This window comes from Anomaloglossus baeobatrachus, chromosome 1 (genome assembly GCF_048569485.1).
Source record: "Anomaloglossus baeobatrachus isolate aAnoBae1 chromosome 1, aAnoBae1.hap1, whole genome shotgun sequence".
Taxonomy (NCBI): domain Eukaryota; kingdom Metazoa; phylum Chordata; class Amphibia; order Anura; family Aromobatidae; genus Anomaloglossus; species Anomaloglossus baeobatrachus.
The window spans coordinates 98,243,608-98,261,120 of NC_134353.1; the positions used below are offsets into that span (position 1 = coordinate 98,243,608).

Genomic DNA, 17,513 nt, shown 5'->3' on the forward strand with positions numbered 1-17,513 from the left:
TATCCTATGCCTCTGATTCCGGACATATTTAACTAGTTTTCTGGTGCAAAATGGTTCTCCAAACTTGACCACAGAGGGGCCTATAATTTGATTCGGGTCTGACAGGTGGATGAGTGGAAAATACACTTGAGGATCAGAAATCTGGTGATGCCACTTGGTTTAACCAATGCACCTGCGGTCTTTCAACACTCTGTAAATGATGTATTCGCTCTCTTGTTGGGAAAATTTGTTATCATATACCTGGATGACATTCTCATTTATTCTCTAGATCTCAGGTCACACATGAAATATGTTAAATAGGTTTTGCAGATACTCAGGGAAAACAAAGTGTATGCCAAGCTTGAGAAATGTGTATTCGCCACTCAGGAACTGCCATTTCTGGTTTACATTATCTCCTCCTCTGGTTTTAGGATGGATCCCTCCAATCTGCAGGCTATTCTAAAATGGGGCAGTCCAGAGAATCTTAAAGGGGTGGTTCACCTATATTTTGGAGGTTGATGCTTCTGTGGTAGGGGTGGGGGCTGTTTTGTCTCAGGTTCCCATTAGTTGGTGAACTTTGCCTATGTGCTTTTCTAAGACATTGTCGCTGGCCGAATATAATTATGACATTGGTAAAAGGGAATTAATCGCCATCAAATTGGCATTTGAGGAATGGCGACACTTTTTGGAGGGAGCTATTCACCCTGTTACTGTAATTATGGACCATAAAAATCTCCTGCCCCTTGAGTCAGCAAAGCGACTTTCTCTGAGACAAGCATGGTGGTCGTTGTTTTTTAACATTTTTAATTTTCTTGTTACCTACCATCCTGATTCTAAAAACACTAAGGCCATGTGTGCACTAGAAATTGACTTTTTCTTATGGAAAATCCAGACCCTCTGAAAGAATCCCGCACCTGAGGTAAAAAAACGCACCAAAACTACAACAAAATCCGCATGCGGTTTTGCCGCGGTTTGGTGCAGTTTTGGTGTGGATTTGCCGCGGATTTGCCGCGTTTTTCCACAGGTTGCTCCCTGCGGATTTTTACCATTATTTATGGCAAAAACTGCAGGTATCTGTGGAAAAGAAGTGACATGCGCATTAATTCCGCAGCGGAAATTCCGCGGGTAAATCCGCAGGTATAAAAAACGCAGTGTGCGCACACCATTTTTTTATACCCATAGGTTTTACTGGGGAATGACTGCAGAAATGTTCTAGACATTTTTTGCAGCAAATCCGCAGTAAAATCTGCGGTAAATCGGCAGCGTGCGCACATAGCCTAAGGCAGATCCATTGTCCAGGCGTTTTCCAGGTGGGGAACCTTATGAGGAACCAACACCCATCCTGCAGAAGAGAGTGGTGGTGTTAACACTCAGTACACAGGTTGAGTCTTAGATTGCTCAGGCCCAGGATGAGGCACCATCTGAAGTTCCAGCTAATAGGTCATTTGTTCCCCTTCGCCTTAAGGTATTGGGGGAGCATCATAATTCTTTTCTGGCTGGTCACCCTGGGGCAAAGTGCATGCTGGATCCCCTGTCACTTAGTTTTTGGTGGCCCAAAATCCGGAGGGATGTGGTCTCCTATTTGTCCGATTGTACCACTGTGCGCGTTTTAAGCCATCGCAATCTCATCCATCAGGGTGTCTACTGCCATTAATTGTACCTAGCGAACTTGGACGGATATTTCCAAGGATTTCATTACAGAACTTCCTCCTTCTGTTGGTAATATGGTTATTTTTGTTGTGGTTGACAGGTTTTCCAAAATGACACATTTTATCGCCTTGCCATCTTTGCTGAATGGTAAGATGTTAGGTCAGGTATTTATACGTGAGATTGTCAGACTCCATAGAGTCTTGTCTGACATTGTCTCTGATAGGGGTACTCAATTTATTGCTAATTTCTGGAGGGTATTCTGCTCGCACTTAGGAATTCAATTGTCTCACTCATCGACATTCCATCCACAGTTTAATGGGCAAACAGAGCCCATGAATCAGAACCTGGAGCAGTATTTTCTCTATTTTGTCTTTGATACCCAGGAGAAGTGGTCTTCATTCCTTCCTCTGGCTGAGTTTGCTATTAATAACCACCATCATGAGTCCTCTGGTGTGTCTCCCTTCTGTGTCTATGGTCAACATACTCAATTCTGTACTTTTCTTAACACTAGAACTACTGAGGTAGTCATTTTGACTACTTCGCACTATGTAGTTCTAGTAGGTGTCACGAGTCCAGTAGTTCTAGTGTTAAAGGTCACTCTTCCAGGTATCTGAAGAGGATCAATTAGGTTCAGCATTGTTATCTACATGGAGAAAAATCCAGCAGCACTTGCTTAGCATGAGCTATAGGTATAAGTGTGTGGCTGATTATGGATGTGTGTCTGGTCCAGACCTGTGTGTAGATGATTTAGTGTGGTGGTTATCCACTAAAAATATTAAGCTTAAGATACCTTCACTTAAGTTCGGACCTCGTTTCATCAGTCAATTCAGTATTACTGCCATCACCAACCCGTTGGCCTTCCCTTCGGCTTTACCTGCGGTATATAAAATCCACAATGTTTTTCATAAGTCCCTATTGAAGAAGTTTGTGGGTTTGGGAACCCCCCCTCCCTGCCCCTCCCTACCCATGGTTCTTTGAAGTTTGAGGTGTCAAGAATTATTGATTCCCGGGATGTTTGACATTCATTGCAGTGTCTGGTAGAGTGACTTGGTTATGGCCCCGAGGAAAGGACTTATGTGCCAGCTTTGCATATCCATGCGGAGTGCCTGGTTAGGGCTTTCCATCGCCGTCATCCAGAGAGACCTGGTTTAGAGGGTCTAAATACCCCCTGTAGAGGGAAGGGTACTGTCTTACAGTGTTCAGCTTTCAACTCACCATGTGTTGTGGCAACGTCTGACCCTGTTTCCCACTGCAGAGTCTCACATGCCACCTGGTGCTTTTGAGTTGCTTAAGGCCCCGTCACACACAACGAGATCGCTAACGAGATCTTTGCTGTGTCATCGTTAGCAGCAGCGATCTCGTTATGTGTGACACCTACCAGCGATCAGGCCCCTGCTCTGAGATCGCTAGTCGTTGCTGAATGGTTGGGACCATTTTCTTCAAACACGATGTCCTACTGCGCAGGACGCATCGCTGTGTTTGACACCTACCAACAACCTCCTAACACAGTCCCAACTCCCGCCGAGATCGTTATACAGGTCGCTGATCGTAAAGGCCACGTCTCACTAAGCGACATCGCTAGCGACATTGCTGCTGAGTCACGGGGTTTGTGACACATCAGCGATCTTGCTAGCAATGTCGCTGTGTGTGACATCCAGCAACGACCTGGCCCCTGCTGTGAAGTCGGCTGTCGTTGCTGAATATCCTGGACCATTTTCTTCAAAGGCAATGTCCTGCTGCGCAGAACGCATTGCTATGTTTGACACTGTGTGACAGGGTCCCAATGACAGCAGAGATCGTTATACAGGTCGCTACTGCAACCTGTATCATTACTGAGTCGTTGGTAAGGTCTGACTGTGTGACATCTCACCAGCGACCTCCCAGCGACTTACCAGCGATCCTTATCAGGTCGTATTATTTTCGGGATCACTGGTAAGTCGCTAAATGTGACGGGGGCTTTAGTCAGACAAGGGCGTTGATCAGTTGTGTGCAGTGATCAGTTTAGCAGGAGTTAATTTCTGCTGGCCTGTGGATTGCTGCTAAGGTCACAGGTTACTAGAGGCCTCACGGCTGCCTCCGCCCTTTAAATGGTGGTGGAGCCTGTTACTCCATGGTGATTATAGCTTCAATTACGAATACTTGTCCTTGTGCTCTAGTGAACCTCTTCTGGAGATCTTCTGTGTGATATTTGTTGTCTTGTGGAAATATCCTCATTGTTCGTTAATTTCCTCCCTGATTATTTCTTTCCAAGCATGTATTTGACGTGCCCACGGGCTCCTAATGGTTACTCGTCACCGGGCCGATGTAGGGGGTGGAATGTCACAGCAGCTAGGCCCGGTTCTGTGACCCCGGTGGTGTCAATAACTGGGTGGATTATGATGGGGATAGTAGTTATTTGTGATGCCACCTGTGGTGTGCGGCTACAATTGGAGCCACCGCTGCAAGAGGTTTCCTATGAGGGCTGATGGTAGTTCAGCTAGGTTGATACAGCTCTCCACAGGCAGAGCTCAGGCCCACAGGGAGGTTGGGGGTAGTAGTAGTTTTTCAGCGGAGCACAGGGTCAGAGGCAGCGAAGAAAGGGAGCGACACAGGTTGCAATCAACGTTCTTTACTCACTGAGATGTCTCCACATTATGGGGAGCCCCCCAGCCTAACAATATCAGCCAGCAGCCACCCAGAATTGCCGCATCCATTAGATGCGAAAGTCCGGGGACTCTACCCAACTCATCTCGAATTGCCCTGGTGCGTTGGCAATCGAGGTAATAAGGGGTTAATCATGACAGGCGTCTTCCCGAGATACCTTCCATGATTAACCTGTAAGTTAAAGAAAATATACACACACATACAAAAAATCCTTTATTTGGAAAAATACAAAAAATCAAACACCCTCTTTCACCACTTTATTAAGCCAAAAAAACCCCGCCAGGTTCGGCGTAGTCCACGGAGGTCCCTCGACGCTCTCAGCTCTGCTACATGAAGGTGACAGGAGTGGCCCCATACCATGACCGCTCTCTGTCAGCTCCACGCAGCAACTGAGGTGAGCCGCGCAATCAGCGATGACGTTACTCAGGTTATTCACGGCCACCGCTGGATCCTCCAACTGTGACAGCAAGTCGTCCAATTGACTGATGTGAGCTGCGCAATCTGCAATGAAGACACAGGTGAGTTGCGGTCTCAGGTGGAGGACTCCAGCAAGCCGCGGGTAGCCTGAGTGACAGCAGCGATAATCACGCCGCTAACTTCAGTCACTCAGGGGATTATCGGTCACCGGTGAGTCCTTCACGGGTGACCACTAATCAGGATGCAGCACACAGACAGATACGTGGTAAGACAATGAAGTCGGGTGAAGTTCATCCGAGTTCATTCTCATCGCGCGTCGCTGTCTGCTGTCAGCGAGTATGTAGCAACGACATTTTGCAACACACACGTATCATTTCAAACCACACGGACATTACCCGTATGTATCTCATGCATACACAGATATTCCACACGCACACACGGCGAGCATACGCCATCACACGGATGTCACACGTACCGGAGAAACGGCCATAAAAAACGGAACACGGACCCGAAAAACGGAACGTGAGACATGTACGTGTTTTTTGCGGAAGTGTGGCAGAGGCCAAACTCTGCATTTAGGCAGGGACAACTCAAGATAAGAATTAGAACTTCTTCTAGTCTGAATAGGTACCTGTGGATTGAAGGTTTTACAGCTTCCCTGGTTTGTTCATCTCCATGTGTGTGGAAGGACTCAGTCATAATAGTTAGATACATTTTTACATGGCTCTTGAAGGTTTTGCAGTATTCTAATTTCAATAGTTTTGCTATCTATAATATAATATAATATATAATATATATAATAGCTCTAGCTGTCAGTTTTCACTTATTTGTTTTCAGAAGAAAATTTGGAAACTAGCCTTTTTAGCATATAAGGAAAATGGGTGACACCTATGCAAAGACTGAACACTAGTGATGGACAAACCAGGACTGTAAAAGTCTGGATCTGCGCAGTTACAAAAGAACATGGGCACCTACCCTGAGTCGGCAGTTATCAGGGAACTCCAAGTAACGATGCAGATCTGCCAACTCGAGTAAAAAAAAAATTAAAAAATACAATAAAAAAAGGAGAAAGCAGGCCCGCTATACTTACCGAATCTCACGCGTGGCTTTAACACTACTTCCGGGGCTGCTCATTAACTTTGTGCATAATCACTGCTTTCCTGGCAAACACCGAGTCTCTGATTGTAGTCAGACAGCATCCCCACCCTGTGTGGCAGCATGTCTGACTGCATTCAATCAGAGGTTCTGTGTGAGTGTCTATATTGGTTTAAAAATATATACATAAATAAAAAAAATAGGGTCCCCTTTATTAGGATACCCAGCATGGATAAAGGATATGGCTACAGGCTGCAGCTCCCAGCTGTGCGCTTATCTTGGCTGTGTATCAAAATAAGAGGGACAGGATGCAGATTTTTTTAAATTATTTAAATAAATAATTAAAAAAACAGCATGCGGGCCTCCCCAATTTTGATACCCAGCCATAATACACAGCCGACAACTGGGGGCTAGTATTCTCCGGCTGGGGAGACTCCTACTTATTGCCAACCCATTCGAAAAATAGCAGCCTGCAGCTGCCTAGATGCAACAATCCCAAAACTTTACCTGGTTCTTCCCAATTGCCCTGATGCGGAGGCATTCTGGGTAATAAGGGGGTAATAACAGCCCACAGCTGCCATTAAGCCCTATATTAGTAATGAGAGATGTCTATTACACCCCCCATTACTGATCTGTAACTGAAAAGAAATAAACACAAATACTGAAGAAAATCCTTTATTTGAAATAAAATAGAAAAAAACACACCCTCTTTCATCCCTTTATTGACCCCAACCCCCCCAAACACCCAGGTCTGATGTAATCCACACGAGGTCCCACAATGATTCTGCCCCTGCTACATTGCTGAAGGCACAGCCCATGGGCTTAGAACATGACCACCCACCGTAGTCTTCAGGCAGAAACAGCCTCAGTGGTGATCTGACGTCACTCAGGTTATTTGCAGTCACAGATGGAAGTTCCCATGGTCCTTCACCTGTGACCGCAGGTAACTTGACCTCAGGTGACCTCATTGAACTGAGTCACTTAACCTCAGGTGAGGTCACTGAGTTCATAGACCTGCATCTCATGGCAGAAAACCGCCATTTTTCTGCCAAGAGATGCAAATTTGGTGCTGCAATTTCTACACCATGTTCCTGCAGCCAATCTACACCTACTGGCAAAAAACTGCATCGACATACATGCGGTTTTAATGCGATAATGATGCGTTTTTTCCCAGGAGGTGCAAATTTGGTGCTGAACTGTCTGCACCAGATTACAGCACCAAATTTGCACCTTCTAGCAGAAACCACATCAAAATGGTATCAAAACCGGTTTTGTGTATTTTTTGTCCAAAAGATGCAGATTTTGTTCTGAAATTTGCAGAGCTGGTGTTTTGGGGGTTAATAAAGGGGGGGAAAAAGGGTGTGTTTTTTGTATTTTATTTCAAATAAAGGATTTTTTTGGTCTTTGTGTTTATTTCTTTTTATTTACAGATTAGTAATGGGGGGTTTCATAGATGCCTTCCATTACTAATTTAGGGTTTAGTGGCAGCTGTGAACTGTCCTTGAGTCGCCCGCAGCAGGGACTTTTCTTTAGGGACCCTTCTGGCAACAGGTATGTCAGGTTATTTATTTCTGAATCGTGACGCCACTCTCGGTTTGCGGTCCGGGTGATGGGTGACTGCCACTGCAGTTTTAACAAGCGTCTGGAGCTGATAGAATCTGCAGTCAGATAGTGTGGCCTCCCGAGAGTGAGGCTGGTCCCAGGGGCTCGGGTGTATGTGTGTAGAACTACAGGTCGCAGAATAACTCAGTCTCAGTCCCGAAGTGTCTTGCAACTGGTTTTTACTCACTTTCAAATGCTTCAAGTGGTACCCGGGCGATGCTGAGATACACCAAGAGAGAACCAGGCATCCTTCAAGCTGGTATAAGGGTAACTGCTGGCTCGCCTTCCTAGCACTTCTAGTTTCGGACAACCCCTGACTTAAAGTACCATGGGATTCATCCAGGGAAGTTGCAACTGCCTTTTCTCCCCTTTCTGACCTGTTTGCTGGCAGCGTGGACCAAGGAAGATGGCTCCAGGCTCGATCATCCTTATGGGCCCCATCGTTGCTGCTGATGCTCGGACTTTGTTTTGGTTGGTGTGGGACTTGTTGTCCACCCCAGCGGCAGATTTAGCAGACCACTAAATTGATGACTGGCTCTAGGGACCTGTTCCCCGTGCGTGCCTAGCCCCCAGGGGTCTCCATACACGACCAGCTGACTTCCTCAGCGTCTTTCTGTCGAACTTCTGGTGACCGTTCTCACCCACCAAAAACCACTACACGTGCAGGGTCTGACTAGCGTGTCCGCTCTCCTGCGTCTCCACTTCAGACTGGCTACCTCCAGCTCCTCTTTCTGACTGCCACTGCAACCTAGCTTCCAGCCCCTCCCCAGCACCCCTAGCTGAGATGTGGAGGTACGCCCCTGTCGCGGGCGGAGGAGGGGACGCCGCGCTCTCCCTACTGCTCGGGTCCGGCTGCCACTGCTGCTGCGGCCTCTGCTGCTCGGTGGCTCGAGCGATGGGCCGGATCCCGGGGACTCGAGCGGCGCTCCTCGCCCGTGAGTGAAAGGGGATTGGGTTTTGGGATAGTTTATTTTAATTTTTCAAGCGGTCCCCACGGGGACAATGGTGTCGGCAACGGCCGGTTTCAATCACAGGAGAATCAGATGACTTTTCGGTTCTATTTCACTTATCATCATTTTCAACTTTTAAACAAACACACTGGTGGTCCCAACGGGGACTGGACAACGGGGTAGAGCTGCGCGGTCCGGATCTCCACCCACGCCGCGGTTCCAGGCGCAGGGGCTACGGTGCTGCGGGTCGGCATGAACATGTTGCTGGCGGCCTCTCCCAGGAACAAGATGTCTGCAGAGTCCTAGCGTCCCTGCTTTTATAGCCGCGCTCACATGCATCTAGCCGCCATTCCGTCTCCCTCAGCCTCTTTCCGGCCCCTCCTCTATCGGGGCGGGGTTTTGGCCTTCGCGCCTCTACTACTCGAGAAGACGCTCGAGCGGGAACTTTTCGCGCCAAAGATGGCGACTTCTGAAATTTTCCGGCCGGATACCTCCGGCGGTCACAAGGCGCATATCTACCCAACGGCAGAGCGGTAAGATCCTGTTCGTGACGCCAAGTTGTCGCGGGCGGAGGAGGGGACGCTGCGCTCTCCCTACTGCTCGGGTCCGGCTGCCGCTGCTGCTGCGGCCTCTGCTGCTCGGTGGCTCAAGCGATCGGCCGGATCCCGGGTCTCGAGCGGCGCTCCTCACCCGTGAGTGAAAGGGGATTGGGTTTTGGGATAGTTTATTGTCCGTGACGCCACCCACGGTTGTGGTGATTTGTTAACACCACCGCTGCTCTGTATGGGGAGCCCGGGAGTGATGGTAGGGAGCAGCCAGTTGTTGATGTGCCCCTCCGTGGGTAGGGGTTTTGGTGCTCCCGGGGCCCGGTGATGGGGTTGGTATGGTGGACAGGCGGATCTGGGGCCTGTGGAGGTGCAGGGGCGCAGGGGCAGTGCTGTGCCGCACGGCACGGAGGTACTCACTCAGCCAGTAAACACGACACAGTTTTCGGTAAACAAACGGCTGGTTGGACGGGTCCCTCGGACGGTTACGGTGCTGCGGTTCCCTGCAGTTAGCGGTGACGGTCTCTTCCCTGCACCTATGTAAAGTCTCTTTGGTAGCGATGGGTCCCCACCGGTTACCCGCTCCCCGGCTTGGATATGTGCCGGAGGAGCCTCTCTCTTGCCCGCAGGCGCTGGCCCTGGGAAACTGGTGCCTTGGCGGTGGCGGTGTCTCCCCTCAATGGTCGGACTGTTGCCTTCAATTGGGACTTGGTTGTTAGGAGACAGAGGTCCCCTTCACTGATGGATTTGGCAAATTATGGCGACTCCTAGCCTTGCCGGGATCCGAAAGGCCCCTGCCCTGGTGCTGACTGTTCTTCGTATACTGCTCCGGTACCGCCGGGTCACTACCCGTCCGCGGTCCTTCCAGCAACCTCCGAGCAGTCCCCCTGCAGACTATCACCGCCGTCTGCTGACCTTGCTGTCACAGTCCGGGGCACACACCCGGACCAACTTCAGGCTTGCTTAACTGTTCCTTTTCTGTCACCACTCTTACTGTCCTCCTTTACCACTTCACTTCCTTCTACTTTCACTTCCCTAACTTCACTGTTTACTCCTTCACTTCCCTTGCTTAACTGCCTGATGCTTCTCGCCTCCAGGGCTGTGAACTCCTCGGTGGGCGGAGCCAACCGCCTGGCCCACCCCCTGGTGTGGACATCAGCCCCTGGAGGAAGGCAACAAGGATTTTGGGTTAGCTAGGTGTACCTGCAGGGAATGTGGGGTGCATGTGATGTTGTGACCTGTGACCCCTGGCTTGCCCAGGGCGTCACACCCCCTCTTGGGTATGCCCAAGGGTCCCCTCTAGTGTGTGGGAGACGTGGTCACTATGTGTCTGTGCGTACACACCCTATTCCAGCCTTTTGGATTACCTGTTTGCACTCACCCAGCATGGGTGCAGTACTCAGTGGTGCCTGACCAGGTCAGTGGCGCCACATTCTTTCCCCTTATTACCTCAATTGCCACTGCACCAGGGCAATCAGGAAGAGCCAGGCAAAGTTTTGGGATTGTCACATCTATTGGATGCGACAACTCTGGGCAGCTGCAGGCTGCTATTTTTAGGCTGAGGGGGCCCAATAACCATGGGTCTCCCCAACCGGAGAATACCAGCCCCCAGCTGTCATCATGGCTGGGTATCAAAATTGGGGGGGACTGGACAACTTTTTTAAAATTATTTATTTAAATAATGAAAAACAAAAAAATCTGCATGTGGTTCCTCTTATTTTGATACAAATCCAAGATAAGCATACGCCTGGGGGCTACAGCCTGTAAACATTTGCTTTATCTGTGCTGGGTATCATAATAAGGGGGACTCTGCCAATTTTTTTATTTATTTATTTGTTTCTACACCAAAATCAGCACCTCTGATTGAAAGCAGTCATACTTGCTATCATACAGGGTGGGGGCGCATTTAACTGCTACCAGAGACGCCTGGACTTCTGGGTGGAGGAAGCAGTGCATATGCATGAAGGATAATGAGCGGCCTCGGAAGTAGTGTTAAAGCCATGAGGAGACTGGTAAGTAAAATGTGTTTCCTCCAGTCCCCCTATCCCTTCTACCATCATTTTTAAGTGCCTGATTCGGGTCCCCATAGACCAGCGTCCGGACAGATTTTCGGAATCAATTCCAGGCCCGAACGGGTTTGTTTTTTTTAAAACCCAATTGAACCCGCTGATCCCGGGTATCTGCGGGTCTGCCCGTCACTATTAAATACACATCAAAAATGTGGAAAAGAAAAAAGGAATTAAAGAAACTATTCATTTTTTCACATAAACAGAAGTTTCATAATTTGGACATTTGTTTAATTTAGGTAAGTGAAGTATATCTATTGGTGATGAGTGAGCATTACCATGCTTGGGTGCTCAGTACTCTAAATGAGCAGGTCGGAGGATCGGATGGGCACGACTCGAGTATGAGGTATAATGGAAGTCTATGGGAAACCCAAACATTTTTCTGGAAGATCTTCCAGAAAATGGTTACAATTGTAAAGTGCTTGAAAAAAAATAGTGCACTCTTCCGTCAAGCAAGAATCCAAGAGGAAGGGGCGCTCTCCTGAAACGCTATGGTGAGACAACTCTTTCAAACCTCCCCAGAAACCAGCCTGGAGGCAGGGTAAAGGCTGTGGAAAGTTGAATGTAACAAATGTATGCTCTTCTCAGATGCCTGCAAGTATGTTATGGTGTCAGAACATAATTTTCATATATTGCTTAAAACAAACAACAATACTCTATAGTGTCGGACCCAATATACATTACAAAAATAATATACATTGCAGCGTTTTATTATTAGTTGTAATGCTCATGGCCGGTGTAGAGGCACCAAGGTGGTTAACACGCGGTGGATGCCAGGTACCAGGCAGTGACCAGGACTGTGGCAGCTGACCCCCAGGGCAGGAAAGGACTCAGGTATAGACACAGGTTCAGGCTGGTACAGGTGGGAAGGCTGAGGCAGACAGGCAGGCGAGTATGGACAGGTGTGGTGGGCATGGCAGGGACAGGTGATGGACACAGGAATAATGGAAAAGGAGCACGGGAACCTGACATCTAGTTAGCAGATTTAAGACTGACTTGCTAACTAAAGGTGTTGCACAGGCACCTCCCCTAATGGGAGGGTACCTTAAATACATGGAAACAGGGTGCCAACCCATTAAGAAGAGGGCCGGTGTGCACTTGTGCCACCCCCGTGCCAGCAGCCGCCGCTGCTCGGATCCGAACCCGCTGTATGTGTATGGCTCGACGGATCCTCCGGACCCGGGGGTCACGCGGACACGCCGAATGAAAAGGGGGATGTAGTTGTACGGGCTTGGCCGTATTCAGTTCATGACGCCACCCACGGTGTGTGGTGAAGTGGGACACCACCGCTGCTGTTGTGGGACACCCGGGGGAGATGTAGTGGCAGCTGGATGTTAACCCCTCCGTGGGTAGGGATGGTTGCCCCGGGACCCAGTGTCTCTGTGCAGGGTATGGCAATGGCAGGGGCCTGCACGCCCGGACGTGCGAGGGGATGTTTGGTTACTCACAAGTTAATGAATCACACGAGTCTTTTGGTAAACCAAGGTGCTGATGGCCGTCCGCCGCGGCCGGTTGTATTCTGGTCCCCCGCCCGGGCTGGTGGTCGCTGTCCTTTCCTCTGCACTGTTTTTGTGTATTGTGGACTGCCTGGTCTAGAACTCAGGAGTCCGCTCCCAGCTAGTTGTGTACCTGAGGAGCCATGCCAGCTGCCCTATCCCTCTCTGTGGGTGGTTGTCTGCTTTTGGGACTTTGGTTGGGACAGGAGCTATAATCCTGCCCTCAATCGGTTGATTAGCTAGGCCATTGGTTCCGATCCTGGCTTCTGGGTCCGAGTACCCCCTCTGTGCACGGTTTCCGGGTCAGTTCTCCGGTGTCGGTACCGGCGGGCTACAACCCTGCCCCGATCCACCTCGGATCTGCCAAGCCCTCTTCCCGTCTCCTGCTGACAGAGATCACCGTCTGCCACCTAGCCAAGGTACCAGGGCTCCGACCCTGGCACCGTTCAACTTGAGCTTCTCCTCCTGCTGGAGCTACACCTAGCCCCAGCCTTCACTCCTCTCAACTTGAATTCTCTAACCAAACTTTTGTTTTTTCCCACCCCGGGCTCTCTGGACCCCTAGGTGGGCGTTTCCTAACCGCCTGGTCCCGCCCACTGGTGTGTCTATCATTCCCTGAGGGGGGTGACTAGGGTTTCAGGTCGGCTGTGTGTAACCCTGTGAGGGAAGGTGTTGTGCGGGGGCCTATGTGTGACTACCTGGTTTTGTCAGGGCATCACACACGCACGTGTACTAGACGCATTCCCAGAGAGACTGTGCCTTGTGCACAGGCCCTGGGGGGGAGGGAGGCAGATGAGCAAATATGTGGCCACGGAGCTGCAGGGGAGGATGCAACCCAGCGGTGACGGTGAGCAAGTCGTCGTCCCTACAGTGACGTTGGCGCTACATTGGTGCTGCATAATAGTGTCACCACAGAGTGCTGAAATAACACCAATATATAGTGACCAAATAATGCCATATGTAAAGTGATTGAATAACAGTGCTATACAATATTACTGCTATACAAATACTTTGAAGATTCTCAATTTTTCGGTTCACAAGCCATTGATCGCGACTCTTTCTGTAGGATCGGCTGATTCACCCCATACAACTGCATAAGTCACATACCTTGGATGATAATGATATATGAGCAATAAAAGCCCAAATAATTAAACAGCGTAATACATGTGAGTGTCACATGTGTAACGGGAGTAGAATACCATATGTGAAAGAGTATTATTCAATATTAATTTTCTGGCATTCTCCGCAGGGGTTACATATGCTAATGGACTCACCTCGCTGACTAGTCCTTGCCAGTCACTCTCGGTATGGTTATTATTCATGGCTGGCAGTGCATTAGGCTGCCGTAACATTCTGCAGTTCTGCCAGGCCAATGTACAGTACAGCAGTCATCCATAAGCTGCAGCTTCCTGAGCCTGATCCACGTTGCCTGCACTATTTGCTCTACGTCAGCATTAACAAACCCTGCAAGGGAGGGGTGTGCACCAGCCATATGTGACAAACCTGTTACACCACTTGTTATCAGCCTGTGTCCGGTATATCTGCATTGCAAACCTGTAATCCGCCATAATCATGTAAAAGCCGTAAACTGGACATGATTCCTGCAAGTTATGCCTCCGATCTTATGGATAAGCATTGCCCCAATAATGAGTAATAATAACCTGTGAAGACGCGGCTAGCCTTATCCGTCAAGTTGTTAAAAACTAATTTTCTTTTTCTACCAATACGCTGTGATTACTGTTATAGTACTAAAATCATTCGCGATTTTTCCAGAAATAGAAAACTATGATAAATCTGAAAAGAAGTCACAAAAGAAATGTAGCAGGATGTCTAGGCAAAAGACATAGATCATGTGCATCGGTTTAGATAGGGAAAACTGTGCCTCAGGTCGCCGAAATATCCGGGATGATCCTCGTTATTTAGCAAGAGCACTAGGACAGCAAAGTTATCTTTGTTGAAAATGGAGCAAAATAAAGCAAAAATGCAGAAAAAATATTCCCGGATGTTACCAATCCATGCTGAGATGTTCTCCAGCGCTGTACTCAATGGACACTTAAGGCCTTCAAAAATCTGGAGTTTTTCCCCAGAAGAAACCACATTAAAATAAAGCTTCTGCTTTATTGGAATTTTGGAGGAATTTTTCTTTTTTTGAACTGGTTTGGAAGAATTCTGGAAGTTTTCCTAAAACATTTTTGCATCTTTTTGATTTAAAAGGTTATTACTTTAAAGTGTATTTCATCAGAATCCACTTAAAGGGAGCCTGTCAGGTGCAATATGCACCCAGAACCACGAGCAGTTGCTAATTGCTAATCCTTGCCTTGTATCTAGTAGAATAGCTAAAGAGATCTTTCGAAAAAGTATTTCAAAAGGTCTTTTATCTTATGCTAATGAGCATAAGGACTAGTCCCAAGGGCGTTACATCCCCTGACTAGTCCGTCCTCTTAGCATGTTAGCACACTCACAGGGGTGTACTAACATGTTATTCAATGCAGTATGACCAGCGGTGCTGTGCGTACCTGTGTTCGCTGTGACCATGCTTCTGTATGCCGGGCACTTCCGGTCATGCGCAGTATGAAGCCGGGTGTACGCGTCCCAGCTTCAGAGAAGTCTACTGTGCATGATCCGAAGTGCCCAGCATTTAGAAGCGTGGTCACAGCAAACCCAAGTACGTGACGCTCCATTAAATAGCATTTTAGTATGTCTCTGTGGGTGTGCTACTATGCTAAGAGGGCGGACTAGTCGGGGGATATAACGCCCTTGGGACTAGTCCCCGCGCTCATTAGCATAAGGTAAAAAATCTTTAGAAATACTTTTTCTAAAGATCTCTTTATCTATGCTGGTGTATACAGGGACGGTTAGGCAGGGATTAGCAATATGCACCCAGAACTGCTCGTGGGTCTGGGTGCATATTGCACCTGACAGGTTCACTTTAAAGGAAGAGGGAAGTTACCAATGGCACTCTAAAATTACCATTATTTACGCTTGATATCCAGGCTGATTTCTTTCCCATGATGCTACAGAAAGAAGCAGTGTGTTTCAGGTGTGCATTAAAATACATCCACAGGTGTGTCTCTAATTAACTCAGATGTTGCCAATAAACCTATCAGAAGCTTCCAAAGACATGACATCTTCATATGAGTTGTCCCATAGTGTTTAAAGGGATATTACTCTTATACTCTTAGGGGTACTTTGCACACTACGATATCGCAGGTGCGATGTCGGTGGGGTCAAATCGAAAGTGACGCACATCAGGCGTCGCTGTCAACATCGCAGTATGTTTACATACGATTAACGAGCGCAAAAGCGTCATTATCGTATGATCAGTGTAGGGTCCGACATTTCCATAATTTCACAGCAGCAAGGGTACGATGTTGTTCCTCGTTCCTGCAGCAGCACACATCGCTGTGTATGAAGCCACAGGAGCGAGGAACATCTCCTTACCTGCGTCCCGGCCGGCTATGTGGAAGGAAGGAGGTGGGCGGGATGTTACGTCCCGCTCATCTCCGCCCCTTCGCTCCTATTGGCCGCCTGCTGTGTGACGTCGCTATGACGCCGCACGACCCTCCCCCTTAGGAAGGAGGCAGGTCGCCGGCCAGAGTGACGTCGCAGGGCAGGTAAGTGCATGTGAAGCTGCCGTAGCGATAGCTGCCATAGCGAACATTATCACAAGATATCTATCGTATGTGCGACGGGGGCGGGGACTATCGCGCTCAGCATCGCAGCATCGGCTTGCGATGTCGTAGTGTGCAAAGTACCCCTTAGTGTATGTAAACTCTTGACTTTGCAGAAAGTAATAAAAATGCCTTAAAATATTCTTTTTCCCTCATTGATCTAAAACAGAAAGGTTTATTCTGATTTCATGTCAGGTAGTGAGAAAAACCTGCAGATGTGTCTTTTTTTTTATGTAAACTTCTGGTTTCAACTGTAGGTATAGAGCTGGAACCTATGTTTATCAAACATTTATGGCCTATCCCATGATTAGGCAATACATGTCTTTGATGTGACAACCCCTTTAAGATTAGACCGCTATTCGGAAATTTTGGATGAATTGCTGGTTGAACTTTTATTATTGCCCCCTTGTTTCACTTCTTTCCCCCTCCTTAAGGTTAGCGTGAGGTGAAGAAATATGGAATGATAATTATTTTGATATTATTGTGGTTCTTGTAATATTATATAGAAGAAATTTATGAATTAAAAAAAACTTCACCAATGACACGTCCATTTTGGGCAATTACCTTTGTGTTATCAATGAAGCAAGAAAGGTAAAATAGATTGAAATGACTTTATTTGTATCAATGCACAAGTTCCTAACAGCATAGCATTAAAAACATATTAATGTACCAAAAGATATACAGTATATACATTCTTAAAGGGATTCTATTAATTGTATTAAACTTTTTTTCAATATAAACTACAGTTACTTTACATTAGTGCATGTTTACATCCATAAAAACTGTAGAATTCTACTAATTCTCAAAATGGGGTGATATTTTTGCATAGTGCACTCAGTTAAGTTGTGAATCATAATAACTATGAAAATCATATCACCTGTATATAATGTCTTTTTTTTTTTTTTTAACAAAGTCAGGCAAAAGCTTGTAGCTGTACTGCACCTTTGATGAGAATGTTGTTGCACACAGGTTTTTGGAGATTTTGGTAAATAATTTGGACAAAACGGGCTGCAGAGAAGCACATCAAGAGGAAATAAATGCAGGATAGAAGCTGTGCTTATATAAGAGCTAATGAATGCATGCATCCAGCCTATATTACTGGGAGAGACACTCTCACATGAAACAGATCTGAAACTTGGATCATGCTGCAATCTGCAGGAAAGGGGGGGCTGAAAATGAATAAAGGAATGATTGCAGATTGAACAGATTGAAATTAAGTTAAATTGCATTAGAGGGAACTAGTCTCTAGGATTTTCCCTCATGACCTGTGGCCGCCACCAGTGAGCTCTTACATACAGACTTCTAAAATGCTGTATATAAGAGCCCAGGTCGCTCTGTATAATGTGAAAAACACCTTTATTATACTCACTTAGGGGGGCAGTCTAGTCCGATGGGTGTC

General features: G+C 47.5%; 1 protein-coding gene across 1 annotated transcript in view; it reads right to left on the minus strand.

Moving 5' to 3' along the window:
- The window catches only part of CCDC149 (coiled-coil domain containing 149), a 129,646-nt gene extending 115,824 nt beyond the window's left edge, over positions 1-13,822 (minus strand). Inside the window, exon 1 of the mRNA XM_075346936.1 lies at positions 13,718-13,822. Within this exon, the coding sequence (XP_075203051.1) occupies positions 13,718-13,795 (78 nt within the window). The 5' untranslated portion in view covers positions 13,796-13,822. The remainder of the gene's footprint in view (positions 1-13,717) is intronic.
- Positions 13,823-17,513: the final 3,691 nt, after the last annotated feature.